General features: G+C 41.4%; 1 protein-coding gene across 5 annotated transcripts in view; it reads right to left on the bottom strand.

Moving 5' to 3' along the window:
* Positions 1–223: 223 nt before the first annotated feature.
* LOC132884404 (synaptotagmin-2-like) overlaps positions 224–23,264 on the bottom strand; it is a 138,282-nt gene continuing 115,241 nt past the window's right edge. For all 5 annotated transcript variants that reach the window (XM_060918247.1, XM_060918245.1, XM_060918248.1 and 2 more), the window contains exons 6-9: positions 17,511–17,678; positions 17,118–17,235; positions 16,636–16,769; positions 224–2,290 (exon numbers count right to left, since the gene is read on the bottom strand). In XM_060918247.1, coding sequence (XP_060774230.1) covers positions 2,075–2,290; positions 16,636–16,769; positions 17,118–17,235; positions 17,511–17,678 — 636 coding nt within the window. In that variant the 3' untranslated portion in view covers positions 224–2,074. The remainder of the gene's footprint in view (positions 2,291–16,635; positions 16,770–17,117; positions 17,236–17,510; positions 17,679–23,264) is intronic.

Raw genomic sequence — 23,264 nt, 5'->3', positions numbered from 1 at the left:
GTTAGAAGTTTTTGTGGAAAAGGGACCACACATATGGCTTCTGACTTAGCTTTCCTTACTGTAAATACACACATTTTTTTTAACCAGAAAAAAAAATCAGAATATTGTATTCACAAACATAACATTAGCAACAGACAGAACAAATACAGAAAAGTTAACAAAGAAATATCGACTGGACATAAAACGAGCATTAAAAAAACGATACGCATGATAAGCTCGTAAAGAAACAAAGAAGTCACAAACGTAAGCACAATAATAATAATAATATGGTACATTTGAAGAAAACAATTTACACACAGCTCAGAGTAGCACTCCTCAGATCGAAAGGAAAAGAAAGTAACCTGATAGGCTTTAAATCTTCAGCTAAAGATTTACGTTAATTCCTAACACCCGCTCTGGGGAATTTAATAAAATGTGCAGTCATTGTATTTTTCCTCTACGTTTTATTATCAAAATGACAAATGCCACACATACACAATATAGGCTCTATCTTCAAAACATGCTTCTATGTACATCAAGGTATAGACACATGCTGTATTAAACAAAGTTTATCAATGCATATGTACAGCACGATTAGAGGAAAGCTGAGGGAAAGAGCGAAGGTGCCCTTCGATGGACTCAACTAAGTTTGGCCTATCGCCTCGTTTTTGTCCCTTCTAACATAAAAGAATGGAGATGAGACAACGTTTGTCGCATCTCCAGTGAACTGCATTGCTTCCCATGAAACCTGCATTATTACTTTGGCATTTCAAATGTCTTCTGATTGAATCGTGTTTAATGGGTTTGTTTGTGGTTGTAGGCAAAGTTCCTTCAAACAAACAAAGGCAGTGAACTAACCAGAGGCTTGAACTGTATATTATACATGTACACGAATCGAGAGAATGGAAAATGGCTCGGAAGCTTCTGTGAATTAATAGCCTTACGAATTAATCAATGGTGATCGATTTGTTCTCACAAAGTATTCTCGGTCATGGTCAGTTGAAGTGTGGTACAAATGGTAGGTTTAGATTAACGAATTCAGTCCGTATTTCATAAGGCAATCCCACCAGGATAATCTTTTTAAACCCTTCCAGAAACCTCTGACAAATAAACATCTGTAGCATTGAGATCAGATTGAAGGGTTTACAGATAGTGTCTTCTACTATGACTAATTTTGCCTTTTTAACAAAGCGCTGTAAACCGCTCCAAAAAACTGTAGCCCTGATTCTTCTTTCGTCTCGAAAGTGCATTTAACCTTTAGACTGACATTTCTAAAAGCTCAACTCATATCGAGCAGCCTTAAAGATTTACGTACAGTTTGTAAACAATTTCATTTGTAAAGTATTTCACGTAGACTTGCCTTACTATTCATGAGCGACGTGTTGGTGCTGATAACTTGTACCAGGTGTATCGCTAGATTGTGTAAATTGTGAATTAGTTATATTTTGCTTCAAATCCCAGTGCACAGAACCAGTAGAAAGCTTTTCAACTTTCGAGCTGTGTCGATAAATGCGACCATGTTGGATAGCCATCATTTCCTGAAACCTGTAAATGTTGTTACATAGGGTGTGAAAAATATACCATATAATTTAATATAATTGAATTGAATTGTTCATATAATATTCCTGTGCTATTTAAATATATTTTATCAGGTAGTCCAATTTTTTTAGTACTTTCTTTCTCTTATATACACGCAATGATATTATTTCATTGAATCAATTTGGTATGTTGATGGTAACTGACCATCGAGGATGAAGATGACAGGTTTGTGTTAGGAAAGCTATACGACTCCATGTGCAAATATCCTTCTGTTGCAGGAGCATGGGATGACAATTTGAAAAATGCTTTGGGACGACAAAACGTGTCTTCTTCAACCACGCTTCCACTCAGTGTACACTACAGGATGAACTACGGTGTTTTTGGGGACACATGGAGTTTTCACATTCAGCAATGTTGACTCTTTCAAGTACATGAATCTGAACATTATTTGGAGTAGGCGTGGGCGGTGGTTGGTTGGCTTTCATGCAGTGGTGGCTGGGTTGGATGGGTTGAGGAGGGAGGTTAGTCGATTAGTTGAATTTGTAGAGAGATGGAGTTACTTCTTGGCATGGAGAGCAGCCAGCGTGGCGTCTATGTCCTCTTCCTCTTTCAGGGTGTGCCATTGAGCGATAGGGCGGCGTGGGTTGGCCAGCATGTCGGACCAGTGCTTCAGCTCTGTGCCCGAGGCCTTGCTGCCAATAAAGATCTTTCCGATGGCGTCATTCTTACCAATCTTGTCGTAGTCGAAGACGGTGACCACCACAAGGATTTTCTAGGTAGCAAGACAAAGACAACATTAAAAGTAATTCAAGAATGTTCAGTTTTGTGGTCTGTTTACAACAAGGCAAGATGTGAGATGTTTGCTTTATCAACATGCCACAGAAAAGGTTATAAATGTCTTTTTATGCACAAAATGTACAACACGATAAAAGTGGGATTCATGGCTCTCAAATTGTGCAACAGAAAAACATTCGCCTTATTGTCAGGAGCTCACGAGTTCAAATCCACATGATGCCACAGCTGTCTGTGACCAGGATCCAAGGGAACAAGATTGCCTGTGATTTCTGGATGGGAGCGATGGTATTATTCTCTCTCCCCTGCCAATCACAGTGACACTAACCAATCGTGGGCATTTGTGAGGTCATGTATGCAGCAGACGATGGACAGCGCTTTCCTCAAAAAGTGTGTGATGCAGTTCAAAAAAGACGCAGCTGGCTGGATTGATGTGTCTGAGAGGAAGCATGTGTTAGCTTTCACCCTTCTCAGTTGGTAGCTTTCATATGAGAGCGAGAGCTTAAAATGGGAGGGGGGTTGGGGGAATTGGGATTTAATGTGTTTCGAACACAAAAGTGCAAGTCACTGCTCATTTAAATAGACACACGACAATTACCAGTACAGGGTTGTGTAGGCGTAACTTTAATAGTATCGAAAAAAGAAAGTATTTTGTCATGCCGTGTAGAAACAGACAAACAAAATCAATTTTTTTTTTCTGAAGCAGAGATTTAGATTTTTGCTCAACAGAGAGTTGTGCTAGTTAATATTTCTGTGTGTTTGTAATTTTAAATAAAATGATTGAGTATTAACAAATACATGACACGTGTACGCTGGAGATTCACAGAATAGAAACCACTGGGATTTATCGACCGTACCAGTTAAAAAGTTTGGACACAGCTTCTAACTCAATATTTTTTCTTGATTTTTATTCATTAAAAGTCACTTCATGTCTTAAAGTAATGATGGATGTCGTTTCTCTTTACTTAGTTGAGCACTTCTTGACATAATATAGATTGCTACAGTTGTGGAATAGGGCTATTTGCTGTATTTATATTATTTACTATTTACTGTTTGGTCTCGAACGCATTAGAAAGGCAAGAAATTGCACTAATTAACTTTTGATGAGGCACATCTGTTAATTGAAAAGCATTCCAGGTGACTACCTCATGAAGCTGGTTAAGATAATGCTAATGGTGTGCAAAAGCGTCATCAAGGTAAACGGTGGCTACAGTGAAGAATCTAAAATATGGAACACATTTTGTTTATTAACACTTTTTTGTTTACCACATAATTTCATATATGTTCCATTTGTTATTTCATAGTTTTGATGACTTCAATATTGCTCTACAGTGTAGAAAGGAGTCAAAATACAGAAAAACCTATGAATGGGTCCAAAATTTTGACTGGTGCTGTAACTGAATTCATGTGGTGATTAGAATACTTCTATCCCTCAATCATCTGATGCTGAGTAAGCCAGCGATTGCATGGAAGTAGTTTCACATGTGTCTGCAGTGCACTGGTGTACAGGAAATGGATAAAGGATGGGCCAAGAAAAATGATGGCATCCAACGCTGTAGGTATAATCCTCTCAATGATGGTTGTGCCATACCTGCTATATCCAAAGCATCACTCTGAAATGTGCCTGTAGCCAAAAATCATATAGCTGAAAGGACTTTCACAGGTATTGCATTTGTGCGCATCATTTCCCTCTCCAGTTTACGTCCTGGCAGATAGCACAAATCTATCAGTATTGGTTTCGAGAATCAGCTTCTGCTGATAAGCCACTGGGCGATTTCAGAAAAAAAAAATAAATAAATAAAATTCCCCAGCCTGAAAATGTGCTCTCACCAAAATTCATGAAGAGCAACAACAACCTTCAACAAAGTGAGATAAGTCATGATGCAGACTTGTTTGTATTTAACACTCTAACTTCCAAAGGTAATTCAATGTCTTAGCAGTACAGGCTCAGGATTTGACAAGCTCCAATATAAAGAGTTCCAGATTGAACACATGACACTCGCAGCATTGTTTTTCACTGATGTGAGCTTTGGGTCAACATCGTCAAAGCTGAAGAATCACTCTGTTTGATAAATCCCACACTTTAAGTTAATAAGTTCATATGCAATTTACCATACACACACATTCATGGATAAGCGTTGTTGATGAATGAAAGCCAGACGCATATTTTCACATTTTTGCAAAAGTCTGAAGAAGTCTGCTCGGTTTCATCATAATCCTTAAACTCATAGCTCAGACTGATCTTATTATTGCCTACCTGTCCAAGCTGTCTCATTACCACCCTCACCGTTTCGACCTCATTTGCAGTGAGTGAGCTGTTGTTCTCTTGATAAATTATTGTTGCCAAAGTTAATTGCTGTGTGGTTGTTTATTGGCTTCCCTTTCACTCAGTTTTGCTGCTAGGTTTAGAGAGTGGCTACTGTGTGGCTCATGCAGTCTGGCACTAGGTTAGATGGTGCTGTGTGGTGTTGTGGTCTAGGGTTTTTCTTATCCAGTAATTCTCTGACTAACAGTGCTTCTTTTTCCCCCCTTTATGCAAGGAATTAGCTGTACTTGACCCATCTTGTGGGCAGCACGGTGGTGTAGTGGTTAGCACTGTTGCCTCGCAGCAAGAAGGTCCTGGGTTCGAGCCCAGCGGCCAGCGAGGGCCTTTCTGTGTGGAGTTTGCATGTTCTCCCCGCGTCTGCATGGGTTTCCCCCACAGTCCAAAGACATGCAGGTTAGGTTAATTGGTGGCTCTAAATTGACCGTAAGTGTGACTGTGAGTGTGAATGGTTGTTTGTCTCTGTGTGTCAGCCCTGCGATGACCTGGCGACTTGTCCAGGGTGTACCCCACCTCTCGCCCATAGTCAGCTGGGATAGGCTCCAGCTTGCCTGCGACCCTGTAAAACAGGATAAGCGGCTACAGATAATGGACCCATCTTGTCAAAATCAGACAATGCTACATACATACAAGTACAATCACAAAATTTAGTGCCTGAGAATACTTGGTATTTGTTGTCAAATACTAAATTTAATACTTGTACTCGCAGGTATGTAGCATTTTCTGATTTTGACTTGACTATTCCCATTATTTGACATTGTTAAAATTCCCATTGTAATTAAACCATTCGCATCACAGGAACCTACCCAAAAGCACCTAACCATTTCTGCACCTACTGCAAAGACACTTAAGCTGTCACTTTCTTTCAGCTAAAGCACCACTTAATAAATTGGTGGTACAGAAAACCCTGCATGTGTTTTTTTTCCCTCACTGAGATGACTATACACATAGATGACTTGACCTTTCTGCTGTATTTGACACTGTTGATCACCTCATCCTCCTGTCATCCTTATCAGCTCTAGGGATCTGTGGGACAGCCCTATACTGGTTCAAGTCCTACCTCTCCGGTCGCTCCTTCCAGGTTACCTGGTCTGGTACTGTATCAGCACCATGCCCACTTACCACTGGTGTCCCTCAAGGTTCAGTCCTTGGCCCGCTTCTCTTCTCCCTCTACACCCAGAATCTCTCAGCCCGATTATCTCTGCTCATGGTCTATCCTACCACTGCTATGCTGATGACACCCAACTGTTTCTCTCTTTTCCTCCTTCTGACACACAAATCTCCACTTGCATCTCTGCTTGCCTACGTGACATCCAGAGCTGGATGGACGACCATCACCTGAAGCTCAACTCAGGCAAGATGGAGGTATTCTACATTCCTGCTCTGTCATCTTCACCCCTGGACATCGTCATCTCCCTGGGGGACATCTCTAGGTCATCTTTACCCATGCAAAGAATCATGGGGTCGTGTTTGGCGACAAACTCTCCTCCTCAGTGAACATCGTTGCAGCAACCCGGATGTGTAGGTTCCTCCTCTGCAACATCTGAAGGACCTGCCCTTTTCTCACCACCTACTCTACTCAGCTCCTGCTCCAAGCACTGATCCTCTCCTGCTTGGACTACTGCAACTCTCTCCTTGTTGGCCTTCCAACATCTGCCATCAGACCCCTGCAGCTCCTCCAGAATGCTGCAGCTTGCTTGGTCTACAACATCTCTTGTTGTTCTCATGTCACCCCTCTGCTTGCTGACCTGCACTGGCTACCTATCACAGCCCATATCAAATTTAAGACATTGGTGCTAACTTACCAAGCTGTCAAAGGGTTATGGCCAGCATACCTCTAGAGTCTGATCCACCCCTACATGCCAGCCAGATCCCTATGCTCCGTGACTACTGCTCACCTGGCCCCTCCCCAGCTCGCTTAAGACTGCTGTCTGTCCTGGTTCCCTGTTGGCGGAATGACTTTCCCATTGAGGTCAGAGCTGCCAACTCCATGACCATCTTCAAGCGTAGACTGAAGACTCACCTCTCCAGGCTGCACCTCTCCCCTGTTTCCCTGCCCACTGTGTAACTGCATTTCAGTGTAGACCAACACAGGCTGTATACTGTCTAGCCTGGGGTTAGCCGTTTGAGTTCTCCATTTAGCTGTACTTTATATGATTGATTTATTTCCTTGGCTGTTTGAGTATTGATACTTCAACAGAATATTACACTATGTATTGTTGTCATTTGTTCAGTTGGTACTAGAACTTTCTTGCCTACAAGTTCAGCACTTCATGTAACTGACTTCTGCACTTGTTGTACGTTGCTCTGGATAACAGCTTCTGCTAAATACCATGCAATGTAATGTAATGTAATGTAATATACACATCTCTGTCCAGATAGCTACCCAGACTCAGGTTGAAGGGAACAGGTAGTAGACTCAGTGTCATTTATAATAATGGCCTTAAAGGAAAATTCCAGTTTTTTTTTTTTAACCTGGGCCTTATTTTCCCATCTGTTTGGGTCCAACTATTTACCAGGGGCAAAAACGATTGAAACTGGCCCAGTACTGTGTTAGAACACTATAACCTGCAACTACAAAACTGTTATCCAATGTAATCCTACTGGGCAAACATCCGTGTCAAAGTAAACATCATGGAAAGGATCCCTACAGAGCTACACCTGTGCCTGTTTGCTCAATAACTGTACAGAAACTATAGAAAATAGATTACTGTTTCTGCAGATATTGTTTTACCTTTCTCTTCTTCCGGTCTCTGACACAGCACCCCATTCAGTGCCTGTAGCTGATTATTGATGTTTACAAAAAGAGAAGTCATGCAGAATTTGTGAGGAAGTCCATGTCCAAAGTAATGCCTGAATATTTAGCTGATTACAACAATAAGAACGAGTGTCTGACAACATGGAAAGGATCCCGTTTGTAAACACACTCCAGTTACTGAAGTAAATAGACACAGGTGTATCTCTGTAGGAATCTTTTCCATGTTGTCAGACACATATAATAACCTTATGACCCTGTCAGTGGAGAAAACAAGCTGTTTACTTTGATGCGGATGACTGCCCTGTAGGATTACATTGTATAGCCGTTTTGTGGCTGCTGATTATAATGTTCTAACTCAGTACTGGACTGATTGCAATCGTTTTTGTCCCTAGTAAATACCTGGACCCAAATAGGGCTCAGGTTTTAAAAAAATCCCAGAATTTTCCTTTAATAATAGTCACTGTGTGTTTTATTTGAATAATGGCACTAAATATTGTTCTTCTACTCACTGCTACTGCTAAGACGACCCCAAAAACTTCAGTCTGAATTTCGCAAACTGCTCTTTGTGCTCGAGGAATTTAACATCAATTCTGATACAAACTATTACTTGTCAACCAAAAATAATGTCCATTTATGTTTTAATGTGATGCAGCATGTTAATTTCCCGACTCACATTCAGACACTCCATTTAATATGCTTCACTGGTTTGTGTCTCTGCTTCTGTAATTGAGGTTTCTGATCAAAGTCATTGCTTTTTTTCAGTGTTCTTATTACCAAGGCTGCCAAGAAAATTTCAATTTCTTATTGCAATACCGTGACAGTGTACTCCTGAATTATACACCAATCAACCATAACATTATGACCACTGACAGGTAAAGTGAATTACATTGATTATCTCATTACAATGGCACCTGTTAAGGGGTGGGATATATTAGGCAGCAAGCGAACAGTCAATTCTTGACGTTGATGTGCTGGAAGCAGGAAAAATGGGCAAGCGTAAGGATCTGGGGTGGGTTTCCCAAAAGCCTCTTTACACTAAGAGCAGCTTACCTTGGAGACAGAGCGTTCATTGTGCTGCTCGCTCTACTATTTAACAATGATCTTTGTGCGGCGATGCTTTTGGGAAACTCAGGCCTGAGCAACTTTAACAAGGGCCAAATTGTGATGGCTAGATGACTGGGTCTGAGCATCTCCAAAATGGCACATCCTGTGGGGTGTTCCCGGTATGCAGTGGTTAGTACCAACCAAAAATGGTCCAAGGAAGGACAACCGGTGAACCAGCAACAGGGGAATGGGTGGCCATAGCTATTTGATTCACATGGGACAGGAAGGCTAGCCCATATGGTCCAATAACATAGAAGAGCTACTGTAGCACAAACTGCTGAAAAAGTTAATGCTGGCTAAAACAGAAAGGTGTCAGTCTTAACTTTTTTTAGCAGTTTGTGCTACAGTAGCTGTTCTGTGGGTTTGGACCATATGGGCTAGCCTTCATGCCCTGTGCGAATCACTGAGCCTTTGACACCCATGACCCTGTCGCTGGTTCACCAGTTGTCCTTCCTTGGACCACTTTTGGTAGGTATGAACCACTGCATACTGGGAACACCCCACAAGATGTACCATTTTGGAGATGCTCAGACCCAGTCATCTAGCCATCACAATTTAGCCCTTGTCAAAGTCACTCGGATCCTTACGCTTGCTCATTTTTCCTGCTTCCAACACACCAACTTCAAGAACTGACTGTTCTCTTGCTGCTTAATATATCCCACCCCTTGACAGGTGTCAGTATACTGAAATAATCGATGTTATTCACTTCACCTCTCAGTGATCATAATGACATGGCTGATCAGTGTATAAGCTGAATTTTGCCTCTGTAATCAGTGGAACTGGACGCACACCCAAAACTCTTTTTTAATAATACCAAAAACTTGTTTGCTGTCATTAAAAAAAAAAAAAACTCCTTCAACCTCCACCAGCTGCAATCTCTAGTTCAACTGAGCACTGTGACACTTTTCTCAGCTTTAATGAATTAGCAATATTCATCAGTGTCTCCATGGAGTCTCAACTTCACATAGAAACAGTGATATGCTGCTTAAAACCCCAGATAAACTCTTAATAGCTTTTTTCTTTTACTGAGCCAAGCACCATCTCCGATCTTATCACTACACCTAATGCATCTTCCTGCCCACTTGATCCTGCCCCCACTCCATTCCTTCAGAAGTGTTTCTGTCATCTCCACATCCGTCTGTCATCTCATTAACAGGGCATGTCCCTACTGCTATTAAAATCACAAATGTCAAAACCATTATTAAGAAATTTCATCTTGACTCTGCCTTACTTGAAAGCTATCACCCCATAGACCTTTCCTGGCTAAAGTGTGGGAACTGGTTATAGCCTCACAGTCACAAATCTTCCTAAATGCTAATAATCTTTCTGAAACATTTCACTCTGCCTTCCAGATATTACACAGTACTGGGACTGCTCTTTTTCTCCGCCGACTCTGAAGTCATCAATATTCTGGACCTTTATGACCTCTGTGCTGTTTTTAGTCCAGTACATCACATCATTTCCCACTCATCCCCCATCTCTCAGCTGTTGGTGTTATAGACATAGCTCTTGCCTGGTTCAAATCTTGTCTTATTAACAAACAACTTTTTGTTCCCATCAGCAAACACAAATCTGTTACTGCTACTGTAGGTCAGGGTGTTCCCCAGGGATCAGTCCTTGGCCTTTTCATTATTTACTTGTTACACACGGACAGCATTAGCTATACAGTGTCACAATCTGTTTTTAGTGTTTTGCTGATGATACACAGATTTATGTCTCTCTAATCCATCACATCCACAGACACTCGCCAACCACTTTAATAGGAACTTGTTCTTGATTCTAAGATTCCTGTTCTTGGCTGGCAGGACTGGAACCCATTGTTCCTCCATGCTGAGATGCTTTTCTGCTCACCACAGTTGTAAAGAGTTGCTACGAGTTGCTACAGTTGTGGTCAGAAGTTTACATACAGTGACATGAATGTCATCTTGGATATGAATGTCATGGCAATATTTGGGCTTTCAGTAATTTCTCTGAACTGTTCTTTTTCTGTGGCAGAATGATTGTACAGCATACATCTTTAATAAAAAAAAAACCCACTAGAATTTGGTGCACAAGTTTTAATTTTCTTTGGGGTTTCTGAAATCAACACAGGGTAAAAAATTTATATATGCTCACTTAGATTATTAATTCAGAGGTGCTGAAACTTCCAAAATGTCTCTTATCTTGCCAAGGCCAAGGCTTCTTCACTTCCTGTTAGTGATCATGATTGACTACAGCTGGTAGCTTCTCTGTGCCTTCATAAAAAGGGTTTGTTTACAGCACTCATTGGATTGACCAACACACAGTAAAATGGGAAAGTCCAAGGAGCTCAGTGCAGATTTGAGAAATAGGATTGCAGATATACACAACTCCAGAATGTCTCTTGGAGCCATTTCTAAACAACTGCAAATTCCAAGATCAGTTCAAACAACTGTATCCAAGTTATTGTGAGGTGTAGTCACATTGCCAAGCCACTTTGCTTCAAGAAAACCCAAACTGTCATCCTCAGCTGAAAGGAAATTGGCTTGGATGGTCAGGAACAACCTGGGAACCACCATGGCACAGCTCTGCCATGAACTGGAAGCTGATGGATCACTGTCTACAGTTCAGATCACCATGGACTAAGAGGCTGCTATCCAAGAAATAACCCCCTGCTCCAAAATTGACACCTTCAAGTTTAACTAAAGTTTGAAGCTGACCACACGGACAAAGAAAAAGCCTTCTGGAGGATAGCTGTGTGGTCAGATGAGAAAGATTGAGTTGTTTGGCCACAATGACCACCATGTACAGAGGGACACTGTACCAGCTGGTGTGGTGGTAGGATCATCATGCTCTCGGGCTGTTTTGCTGTCAGTGGAACTGGTTCATTGCACAAAGTGGATGGAATAATGAAGAAGGAGGACTACCTCAGAATTCTTCAGCATAAACCATCAGAAACTTGAACACGACTTGGGAGTTACAACAGGACAATGAACCCAAAACACACATCAGAGCTGGTTGTGGAGGATAAAGCAGGCTAACATTAAGCTTAAACCAAGTCCTGACTTCAACTCTATTGAAAATATATGGACCGTGCTTATAAGTCGAGTCCATGCCAAGAACAAAAGCAAATTTAATTGAACTCTACCAATTCTACCATGAAGAGTCGTGAAATATCCAACCAGAATTCTGCCAGAAGCTTGTTCATGGTAAACAAAAATGTTTGGTCAAGGCGAATCTATGAAGAGACATTTTACCCAAATATTAGGTGTGCTGTATGTATATTTTTGACCCTGTATGTATAATTTTGACCCTGTGTTGATTTCAGAAAACCCAAAGAAAATTAAAACTTGTGCACCAAATACTAGTGTTTTTTTAAATTACAGATTTATGCTGTACAATCATTCTGCCACAGTAAAAGAACAGTTCAAAGAAATTACTGAAAGCCCAAATATTGCCATTGACATTCATATCCAAGATGACATTCATGTCACTGTATGTAAACGTCTGACCACAACTGTATATCCTTCCTGGCAACTCGGACCAATCTGGCCATTTCCCTCTGACCTCTCTTATCAACAAGACATTTCCACCCACAGAACTGTCACTCACTCAATGTTTTTTGTTTTTCGCACCATTCTGTGTAAACTCTAGAGACTGTTGTGTGTGAAAACCCCGGGAGATCAGCAGTTTCGGAAATACTCAAACCAGTCCATCTGGCACCAACACCCATACCACAGAGAAAGTCACACATTGAGATCACAACTTTTCCCATTCTGATGTTTGAAGTGAACATGAACTGAAGCTCTTGATTTGTATCTGCATGATTTTATGCATTGTGCTGCTGTCGAGGGATTGGCTGATTAGAGAACTGCATCAACCAGCAGGTGGATGGGTGTTTGTAATAAAGTGGAAGGTGAGTGTATATTGTACTCCAGAAATGGAACTATGGATGAACGCCAATCTTCTAAAGCTTAACACTGAGAATCATTTTTGGTTCTAAATCCTTACTGCCAAATATCTGGACCTCGTCTCTAACAGTGACGGGATCCTTATTAACCGTTAATCTGTAATGTGGATTCTAGGCATTACGTTTGATCCCGCTCTTAGTTTTGACATTTGAGCACTCACTAAAAATGCAAAACATGCTAAAACCTTTATCCTTGCTTTCATTACCACTTCTTTTGAATATTGCAATTCCTGTTTTTATTGGTGTCCTGGCTAGAAGATATACTGTAGCAGCTTACTCTCCCATACTGCAAAATCTGCTTATATCACTCCTATAATCTATAAACTACAAGGAGGGCTGAAAAGTTCATAGCCTGATGAAGAAGGAGTTATGCTCTAGAAATGAAACTTGGCATGCATTAAAATAAACCTTTCCTGATACTAACTGTTTTGTTTATTTTCAGATAAACCCACACTGGACAAGTAATTCAGGACTTTGAAAAGTAGTACAAGAGACATTTTGTGAATATGGATAAAATTTGGCACTGTGGTGTTATCAAATATCTGCAGAAAAAGGGGTTAGCCCCCAAGGACATTCATGCTGACGTGGTTGCTACATTAGGGGATGATGCTCCAGCTTTATCAACTGTGAAAAAGTGGGCAGCTGAATTCAAGAGGGGTAGGGAGAGCCTTGAAGATGATCCAAGGTCCGGACGTCCTGCCACAGCCACCACCCAAGGAAACATCGACTGTGTTCAGCACATGGTGACGGATGACAGACGTTTAACTGTTAATCATTTAGCTAATACTGTAGGCATCTCCTGTGAACGAGTAGAGAACATTTTGCATAACGAACTTGGGATGTCGAAGGTTTCCGCTCGGTGGGTGTCACAGCTTTTCACGCCTGATCAAAAGCACACCAGACTGGCCATGTTGCAGGCAAACTTGGCACTTTTTGAAGCAGATCCAGCCAGTTTTCTTGAACGTTTCCTCACCCAAGATGAGTGCTGGGTCCACCACTTCGAGCCAGAGACCAAATGGCAGTCCATGCAGTGGAAAACCCCGTCTTCTCCCCCTCCAAAGAAGGCCAAGGTTGTGTCGTCGGCAGGGAAGGTGATGACCTCCGTCTTCTGGGATGCAAAGGGCATTGTGTTCATTGACTACTTTCAGAAAGGCCAAACTATCAGTGGAGAATATTATGCCAACTTGCTGAGGCAGCTGCGAAAGGCAATCAAGTCAAAACGGCCTGGAAAACTGACAAAGGGGGTCTTGTTTCACCAGGACAATGCACCTGCTCACAAGTCTGTGGTTGCAATGGCTGCTGTGCATGACTATGGCTTTGAACTGCTGGATCACCCTCCATATTCTCCTGATTTGGCCCCATCTGACTATTTTCTGTTCCCAAACATGAAAAAACACTTGGCTGGGAAGCAGTATCGGACCGATGATGAGGTCATATTTGCTGTTGAGGACTTTTTTGAGCATCAGATACCATGGGGATCCAAGCGCTGCAACACCGATGGAGGAGGTGTGTGGAACGCAGGGGAGACTATGTTGAAAAATAAACCACATTTGGTCAAATTCAACCATTGCATCATAGTCAGGCTATGAACTTTTCAGCCCACCCTCATACACTGGATACTGATTTCAGCCAACGTCCATTCGAAATCCCTGCTCATGACATGCTCCATCTTACCTTTCTGAACTGCTCCATCCCTACACCCCTAAACATACACTCAAGCCTTCTGATAACTAACGTCTTCAAACACACTACCTCAATCTCTCCAAGACTATAAAATAACAGGATGTGCTGGATTAAGTGCTATTTTATAAGCTGCTGAATAAAGACGGTGGAAGCCATTTTGCTAAATTAAAGCTAGAGTTAAAAAAAAAGAGCATTTGTTATATTTCTTGAAATTCTCTTTAAATCCCGACAGCAATGAATAAATCAAATGCTCTGACAATAAAAAAAAAAAAACTACTGGCAGTGCATGTTCATGTCTTTTGGAGAAGTGGCCTTGGAGGGAGGGCTGAAGGGTGATGGTGGGATTTTTTTTGGGTTGGAGACTTTCAAAATCTAGCGTACTCTTGCTGGTTTCTCCACAATGACCTTCCTGAGCTCTAAAGCAAACCTGCGTTTTAATAATGTGAGTATTGTGATCATTCCAATCAGGACTATTCATGCAGCAATATTTTGGTAATATTCCAGACTCCTATTAGATGTTTATTCATCACTTATTTCATCATATTTCTTTCTTCAATCCTTATTTTATGTTTCAGGCTTAAAGGCAAATGGTTGTGATCTAGACCTGAGGTTTTCAACCTTTTTGTGGCGAAGGCAGATTAATGTCTAACTAGAATGCCAAGACACACCAATAAATCTGGTTATTGATTATCAGGAAGTTATTGATTATTCTGTGACTGTGATTATGTAACATATTCTAGCAACCGTGTTGATGGGTAGTGTGCTAATGTGGCAAGCATGCATCGAAAAACGAGCCATGAGACAGAGAGCTCAGCTTCTTCTGAAATCTCCTGTGCTCTGTACATCGCCCTGATCTAGGAGAAGTTGTTTTATTTTATTACATGATGCATGCCTATTATGAATGCTGGCTGGAGGTGATTAATTACTGCAGGAGTCTCAGCCATGGTGGCTGCTATTTAGCCCCGAATGCTCTCTAAACTTAAACATTAACAGTCCCATGAGCCTTTGTGCTCACCACAATTAGAGCGACTTGCCTTTTCCGGTTACTACAATAATAATCCTTCTCAGCGGACCTAAATTTATTTTTGAAATCAATCTGAAAATGGGACGAAAGATGATTTAGATATTCAAAAATTCTTGTAAAAGTTAAAAAAAAATAAAATAAGTGACACTTTGCCTTACAGCACACCACAGAGAACCCGTGATCTGGACACTACTGCAAAAACAATCCCAAACACCACTGATTCAAAAAAAGAAATGTCACAGACCTGAAATACATGCAGAAAATTTTTATTATTTGGATGGTGCAACCAGAAAATCAACATAATCAGCTGTGTAATTGTACTCTGAATATGCTTAAATATTGAAAATCTGTAATCAAGATCTTTTGGACTATGAATACAGCCATGTTTCTATTCTCTCAACACTTTCACCCATCATCCATCCATCTGTCCATCTATCTATTCATTTTTAAATGTATATATTATTTTAAACAATAAATTAAATAGACCTGGCGACTTGTCCAGGGTGTACCCCGCCTTTCACCCATAGTCAGCTGGGATAGGCTCCAGCTTGCCTGCGACCCTGTAGAAGGATAAAGCGGCTAGAGATAATGAGATGAGATGAGATTTATTTATAAATTATTTATTTATTTATTCTTTTTTAAAATAATCCTATGTTCTTATTCTAAACATCAGTTTTTTTTCTGTTTGTTGTAAAGCAACTCAGGTTTGTGAATCATTCTTTGTGAATTTAACAAATTATTATTATTATTATTATTATTATCATCATCTCATCCGGCCGACAGACGATGAGCTTATGCCAACGTGTCGTCTGTTGTCCGTCTGGCGTCATCCACATTTCACGAAAATCATTTCTTCTCTCTCACTTCACCAATTTTTATTCCTTTTGGCAGGAAGGTAGGTCTGCCTGGGGTGCATATGGCTTCTACCCAAATTTGCATAATTGCAATTAATAATGAAGATATGGGGTAATTAAGCCCTAACGAACAGTTTCCACACAAATCGCTTCTTCTCCCTCAATTCTTTTCCGATTTTGATTCTTTCTGGCATGAAGGTAGGGGTACCGAGGGTGCATATAACTTCTACCCAGATTTGCTTCATTACAATTATTCATGAAGTCATGGACTAATTAAGCTTTAATGAGCAGTTCAACAAAAATTGCTTCTTCTCAGTCAATTCCTCGCTGTTTTGGATTCTTTCTGGCAAATAGGTCGGTATTCCTAGGGTGTATATAGTGTATATAGCTTGCAACATTTATTGCACAAGGTGGCCCACTTTAGATCGTTCCTTCTGGACTAGACGAGGCTGGAATGAGCTACGCCATCACTGACAGTCTTATTATTATTATTATACTTCATCAGTTCTTGGTGACGTGGTACATATGTTTTAAGAGGAGCAGTGCATCATTGTGGACAGGGCTAATCAAAACCATCAGTAAACAGTGACTATTTCATTCCACAGATGAATGTACTGCGTGCTTTAGACAAAGTTTACTGTAAGATCATACCTGCATCTGCTCCAGTGGGATCTCAAAGCTGAAGGACTCGTTGTAGTATGGGTTCAGTGTATTCTTCTTCACTGTGGTCTTCTTCTTCTTTAGACGCTTGCCATTCTGTAGCAGTTGGATCTTCACATACGGATCTGCCCAGAGATTCATCCAAAACCGTTATTAACTAAATGCATTGTCTGATTTTTTTTTTTAGAATTCGTTTCCACTTACTGTCTTACCTTCAAATGGAAAGTAATTGGAAAGTAATAAACTGTGATTAGAAAGTTTCATCGATTTACTGAAACCATTCGAGTGCTCTTTAATGATTACGTTTTCACCAGTCAATCAGTAATCTTTAACAGAAGGCCGATTTTGAAATTATCTTCACAACTGTAATTACAAACTCCTCGTACAATGACCAGTCAGCATCTGTATAAAGGCAATATAAGTAATGTCCTTCAGTCTACCGTCAGTTTTCCTGATTAGGTGGTTTTTCTTACCAGACAGTCCACCCACATCCATTTTCTTCAGGTTTTTGGCCTCCAGAATGCAGACAGTCAGTTTACCAGCAGTGGGGACATACCGCAGTGAAATGCAGATATCACCAAGCTTCTCCGGCTAGACAGACAAAAGGGAAGGAAAAAGAATATTTGATGCGCACACACACACTAAAGAAAGGAGGAGGGTCTTTAATCCTTATCTTTCTGGGCTGTTAGATACATATAATCACTAACTTTGTAAAAGATGATGGATGTAAATGAAACTGAATGAACAAAAATACAAAAGTAGTAGAATAAAAGTAATATCGAAGCTTCATTTCACTTTCAATGTATGAAATTCAATTTATGTCAAAAGAAGGTCATAGTAGCATTTCATCAGATTAGACAATTCACCTCTTCCTTCTCAGCACTTTCCAGGTCTCTCCATTCCTCAATGGGCTGTCCCAAGTCCACTGTGTTCATGGGCAGTTTGACTTCACCGATGATGTCGTGCTTGGAGAAGCGATCGTAGTCATAAACAGACATAACCAGCGTCTTTCCTCCCAGCTCCTGGTAGGGGACCTAAAGAGGAAAACCAGCAAGAAAAGGCCATATATTTCAACCCATGACAAGTAGAATCATAGGGAATTATGCCAAACTGAACCAAAATATGTACCAAATTACCAAACTTGAATGCCAAACAAAACCAAACAGTTAGTTCATTGCTCACATACTGCAGGCAACAAGAATTTGAAATGTAATGATAAACCTTTTGTGTATGTACTTATGCATTAGACAGACAACGTTTTACTCAAGTCTGGGGTTAATATGCACACCCCCAGTTTCAAAAAAAGTTGGGACGTTGTGTAAACTGTAAATAAAAACAGAATGCGATAATTTGCAAATCAGGGAAACACTATATTTCATTGAAAATCGTACAAAGACAACACATCAAATGTTGAAACTGAGAAATTTTCTTGTTTTTTGAAAAATGCATGCTCATTTTGAATTTGATGTCAGCAACACGTTTCAGAAAAGTTGGGACAGGAGCATGTTTACCACTGTGTTGCATCACCTCTACTTTTAACAACACACTGTCAACGTTTGGGAACTGAGGAGACCAGTTGCTGTAGTTTTGAAAGAGAAATATTGTCCCATTCTTGCCTGATATACAATTTCGGTTGCTCAACAGTTCGGGGTCTCCTTTGTTGTATTTTGCGCTTCATAATGTGCCAAATGTTTTAAATGGGAGACAGGTCTGGACTGCAGGCAGGCCAGTTTAGCACCTGGACTCTTTTACTACGGAGCCATGCAGTTTTAATATGTGCAGAAAGCAGTTTGTCTTGCTGAAAGAAGGAAGGCCTTCCCTGAAAAAGATTTTGTCTGGATGGCAGCATATTGCTCTGAAACGTGTATACATCATTCAGCATTAATGATGCCTTCCCAGATGTACAAGCTACCCATGTCATGTGCACTAATGCACCCTCATACCATCACAGATGCTGGCTTTTGAACTGTGCACTGATAACAAGCCGGATGGCCCCTCTCCTCTTGAGCCTGGAGGACGTGGTGTCCATGATTTCTAAAAAGAATTTCTACTCTTGATTCGTCAGACCTCGGGACAGTTTTCCACTCTCCCTCAGTCCATCGTAAAAGAGCTCAGGCCCAGAGAAGGTGGTGGTGTTTCTGGATATTGTTTATATCTGGTTTTAACTTGCATTTGTGGATGCAGTAATGAACTGTTTTCACAGACGATGGTTTTCTGAAGTGTTCCTGAGCCCATACAGTGATTTCCACTACAGACACGTGTCTGCTTTTAATGCAGTGTCACCTGAGGGCCTGAAGATCACAGGCATCCAATATCTATTTTCAGCCTTGTCTCTTGCATACAGAGATTTCTCCAGATTCTCTGAAGCTTTTAATGATATTATGTACCACAGATGATCTGATCCCCAAATTCTTTGCAATTTTATATTGAGGAATGTTATTTTTAAATTGTTGCACTGTTTGCCCATGCAGTCTTTCACAGAGCGGTAAACCCCTCCCCATCTTTACTTCTGAGAGACTCTGCCTCTCTGGGATGCTCTGATTATACCCAATCATGTTACTGACCTGCTGCCAATTAACCAAATAAGTTTTATGTTCGCACTACACAACTTTTTCAGTGTTTTGTTGCCCCGTCCCAACTTTTCTGAAACATGTTACTGACATCAAATTCAAAATGAGCTTATATTTTTCAAAAAACAATAACATTTCTCAGTTTCAACATCTGATATGTTGTCTTTATACTATTTTTAATGAAATATAAGGTTTCCATGATTTGCAAATCTTCACATTGTTTTTATTTATGTTTTACACAGTGTCCCAACGGGCAGCATGGTGGTGTAGTGGTTAGCGCTGTCGCCTCACAGCAAGAAGGTCCGGGTTCGAGCCCTGTGGCCGGCGAGGGCCTTTCTGTGCGGAGTTTGCATGTTCTGTCCGTGTGGGTTTGCTCCGGTTTCCCCCAAAGACATGCAGGTTAACTGGTGACTCTAAATTGACCGTAGGTGTGAATGGTTGTCTGTGTCTATGTGTCAGCCCTGTGATGACCTGGCAACTTGTCCAGGGTGTACCCCACCTTTTGCCCATAGTCAGCTGGGATAGGCTCCAGCTTGCCTGCGACCCTGTAGTACAGGATAAAGCGGCTAGAGATAATGAGATGAGACAGTGTCCCAACTTTTTTTTTGGAATTGGGGTTGTAAAAAATAAATAAATAAATAAATAAAAATTGCAAAACTTTGGTAACATCTCCTCCACTGGCCTTCACAATTATGTCCTTTCCATTAATATCATCATCACCGAAAATGTTTGAATGAAAAATAATTTCCTGTGTGAAATTTAATGCCTTTCAACTGTCCATGACACTTTTCACCTTGTAGGCTAGATCAGCAGGTCAGGGTGTTATGCCTTCAAATGGCCATATTAACTGCTATTATACACGACTATTTCTGAAGAAAAGTCATAACCACATCAATCTGTAAATGGCTCAGCAAATCTTGTGTGTGAAAAACAGGATCTGCGTGGGCTTTCCAGGCCTCTATCTGTCACCTTTTCTCATTATCTGCACAGGTGCACCACAAGGCCAGGCTTTTAGTTCAATTTTTCTTCCTTACCTCCAGTGAATTCCTTGGCAATGATCATTTATTAAAACATGAATAAAAACTACATTTTGCAGAGAATGTTATGCTTTAGGCCAATGAATATTACATTCAGTAGTGTAGTTGGGCAGCATGGTGGTGTAGTGGTTAGCACCGTCACCTCACAGCAAGAAGGTTCTGGGTTCGAGCCCAGTGGCCTACAGGGGCCTTTCTGTGTGGAGTTTGCATGTTGTCAATGTGGGTTTCCTCCGGGTGCTCCATTTTCCCCCACAGTGCAAAGACATGCGGTTAGGTTAACATGGGGCAGCTTTGGGCTGAAGTGGGGCGGCACGGTGGTGTAGTGGTTAGTGCTGTTGCCTCACAGCAAGAAGGTCCTGGGTTCGAGCCCCGGGGCCGGCGAGGGCCTTTCTGTGCGGAGTTTGCATGTTCTCCCTGTGTCCGCGTGGGTTTCCTCCGGGTGCTCCGGTTTCCCCCACAGTCCAAAGACATGCAGGTTAGGTTAACTGGTGACTCTAAATTGACCGTAGGTATGAATGTGAGTGTGAATGGTTGTCTGTGTCTATGTGTCGGCCCTGTGACGACCTGGCGACTTGTCCAGGGTGTACCCCGCCTTTCGCCCATAGTCAGCTGGGATAGGCTCCAGCTTGCCTGCGACCCTGTAGAAGGATAAAGCGGCTAGAGATAATGAGATGAGATGAGCTTTGGGCTGAAGTACCCTTGAATGAGGCACGTAACCCCCAACTCCTACCTGAACACTGTAGCATAGCTGCCCACTTCTTTGGGTACGTGTGTGTGCTCATGGCTCACTTGTGTGTGCATGTGTGGGTTCGCTGCTTCAGATGGGTTAAATGCAGAGGAGGCATTTTACTGTGTGCTTGAGTCTGTGCTTGAGTGTATGTGTGACAAATAAAGGCTTCTTCTTCATGGCTTGCTTAAGGAGGACATATTATAAAAAACTCACTCTTTCATTGCTTGTGCACACACATTTGAGTATTTGGAGTGCCTACCAACCCACAAACTCTGAAATAAGACAACCCAGTAAGTTTATTTTGGGTTGCCAGTTTCAGAAAACATGTTCAGAGTTGGCTCCCACTTCTATGTCACAAGGGGAGCTGATTAGAATTATCCCGCCCCCTCATCTGAGTATCTTCACTCATAGCTTGAGAACTGCCTTTGCGAATGAATATTCATGAGTAAAGTGCTACCTGACTGGCTGGCAGAAAAGGGGGTGGGGTGAGCAGTGTCTCATCATCATTTAAAGGAACAGGCTCTCAAATCGGCCATCTTGAACAAGGCTGAGGGCTTAGGGTGAGAAGTGTACTGTGGTGCTTTATTCTTGTGGGATTTTGACCAAAGAACGTCACAAATTAAAATCTCAGGGAACTGGTGTCAACTTGGGGGAAAGGGGTATAATATGTCACCTTTAATATTTTGGCGTATTTGAAGTAGTGAAATTGAATGCTTATTTTACTCGGGATTATTTTCCTTCAATGATGCACACTATTACCATTTCCTACTCACAAGCTTCACTTACATTTAGAAGCAATTACAGATATTTAGATATTGTTTGTTTTGTGGCAAAAAAAATACAACTAAACTTCACTCAGCCTAAACTTATTATCCTGTTTGGCTGGAGAAAATGTATTTTGCTATCAAGACTGCATATTCGGGTGGCACGGTGGTGTAGTGGTTAGCACTGTCGCCTCACAGCAAGAAGGTCCTGGGTTTGAGCCCAGCAACCGACAAGGACCTTCCTGTGTGGAGTTTGCATGTTCTCCCTGTGTCTGCATGGGTTTCCTCCGGGTGCTCTGGTTTCCCCCACAATCCATCCATAAAGCGGCTAGAGATAATGAGATGAGATGAGATGAGACTTTATAGTGGGGCGGCACGGTGGTGTAGTGGTTAGCACTGTTGCCTCAGAGCAAGAAGGTCCGGGTTCGAGCCCCGTGGCCGGCGAGGGCCTTTCTGTGCGGAGTTTGCATGTTCTCCCCATGTCTGTGTGGGTTTCCTCCGGGTGCTCCGGTTTCCCCCACAGTCCAAAGACATGCAGGTTAGGTTAACTGGTGACTCTAAATTGACCGTAGGTGTGAATGTGAGTGTGAATGGTTGTCTGTGTCTATGTGTCAGCCCTGTGATGACCTGGCAACTTGTCCAGGGTGTACCATGCCTTTCGCCCGTAGTCAGCTGGGATAGGCTCCAGCTTGCCTGCGACCCTGTACAAGATAAGCGGCTACAGGTAATGGATGGTGGGCAACACTGAGAACAGAAAACATCCATGAAGACTTGTACTGTATGTATACTGTACATGAACTGTAAATATTAACGTGAACGAATGAAGCCAATCTCTCTGTCTTTTTACACATACACTCTTATTTTTCTCTCTCTTGCTTTCTGTCTTTCAGCCATACATGCAAGGCTGGGATGTGAGTATTTTAATATGTTCAGTCAGCTTTTCTCGCTGTTCAATAATGCTTAGAAGATGACGGAATCGTTGCTGTCCCAGATCAATTCTCCCAAAGCGAGGCAGTGAGTTTGAGCTGCACAGCCAATCACCAGAGGCCCGTCTGTTCCCTGTGTAGCTAATTAGTGTCTACAGGCAGCTACAGCTCATTTTTTGAGCCAAGTTGACAAATGCCAGTAGCGCTGAAAAAGTCAGAGAACTGTATCGGCACAAGGGTATTTTTAGGTTTGTTTTACCAATGTGATTTAAAAGTAAAAAAGAAAAGAAAACGAACAATATGTATGCATGCATGCAGCATAACCACTTTCATGTATTTGCTGCTGATTTATCAATTTCTATATAAAACATTGGTTTTGACAAAAAAAATTTAGGTTTTTTTTTTGGTTTGTTTGTTTTTTTTTTTTAACCAAAATGACGTGGAATTTTTTTTAAATATCCTCGCCATGGACGTCTGTGTGCAAAATTCAAGTCAGGTAAGGCGACGGTTTATCAAATGCAATTAGTCTGCCTAAAGGTGTCTAAAAATCTTTCTAGGTAGATGTAAGCACTAACAGATCAATAAAGTTCATT

Source organism: Neoarius graeffei, chromosome 4 (genome assembly GCF_027579695.1).
Source record: "Neoarius graeffei isolate fNeoGra1 chromosome 4, fNeoGra1.pri, whole genome shotgun sequence".
In the NCBI taxonomy this organism is placed as follows: domain Eukaryota; kingdom Metazoa; phylum Chordata; class Actinopteri; order Siluriformes; family Ariidae; genus Neoarius; species Neoarius graeffei.
This window is presented reverse-complemented; position numbering and strand designations above follow the sequence as displayed.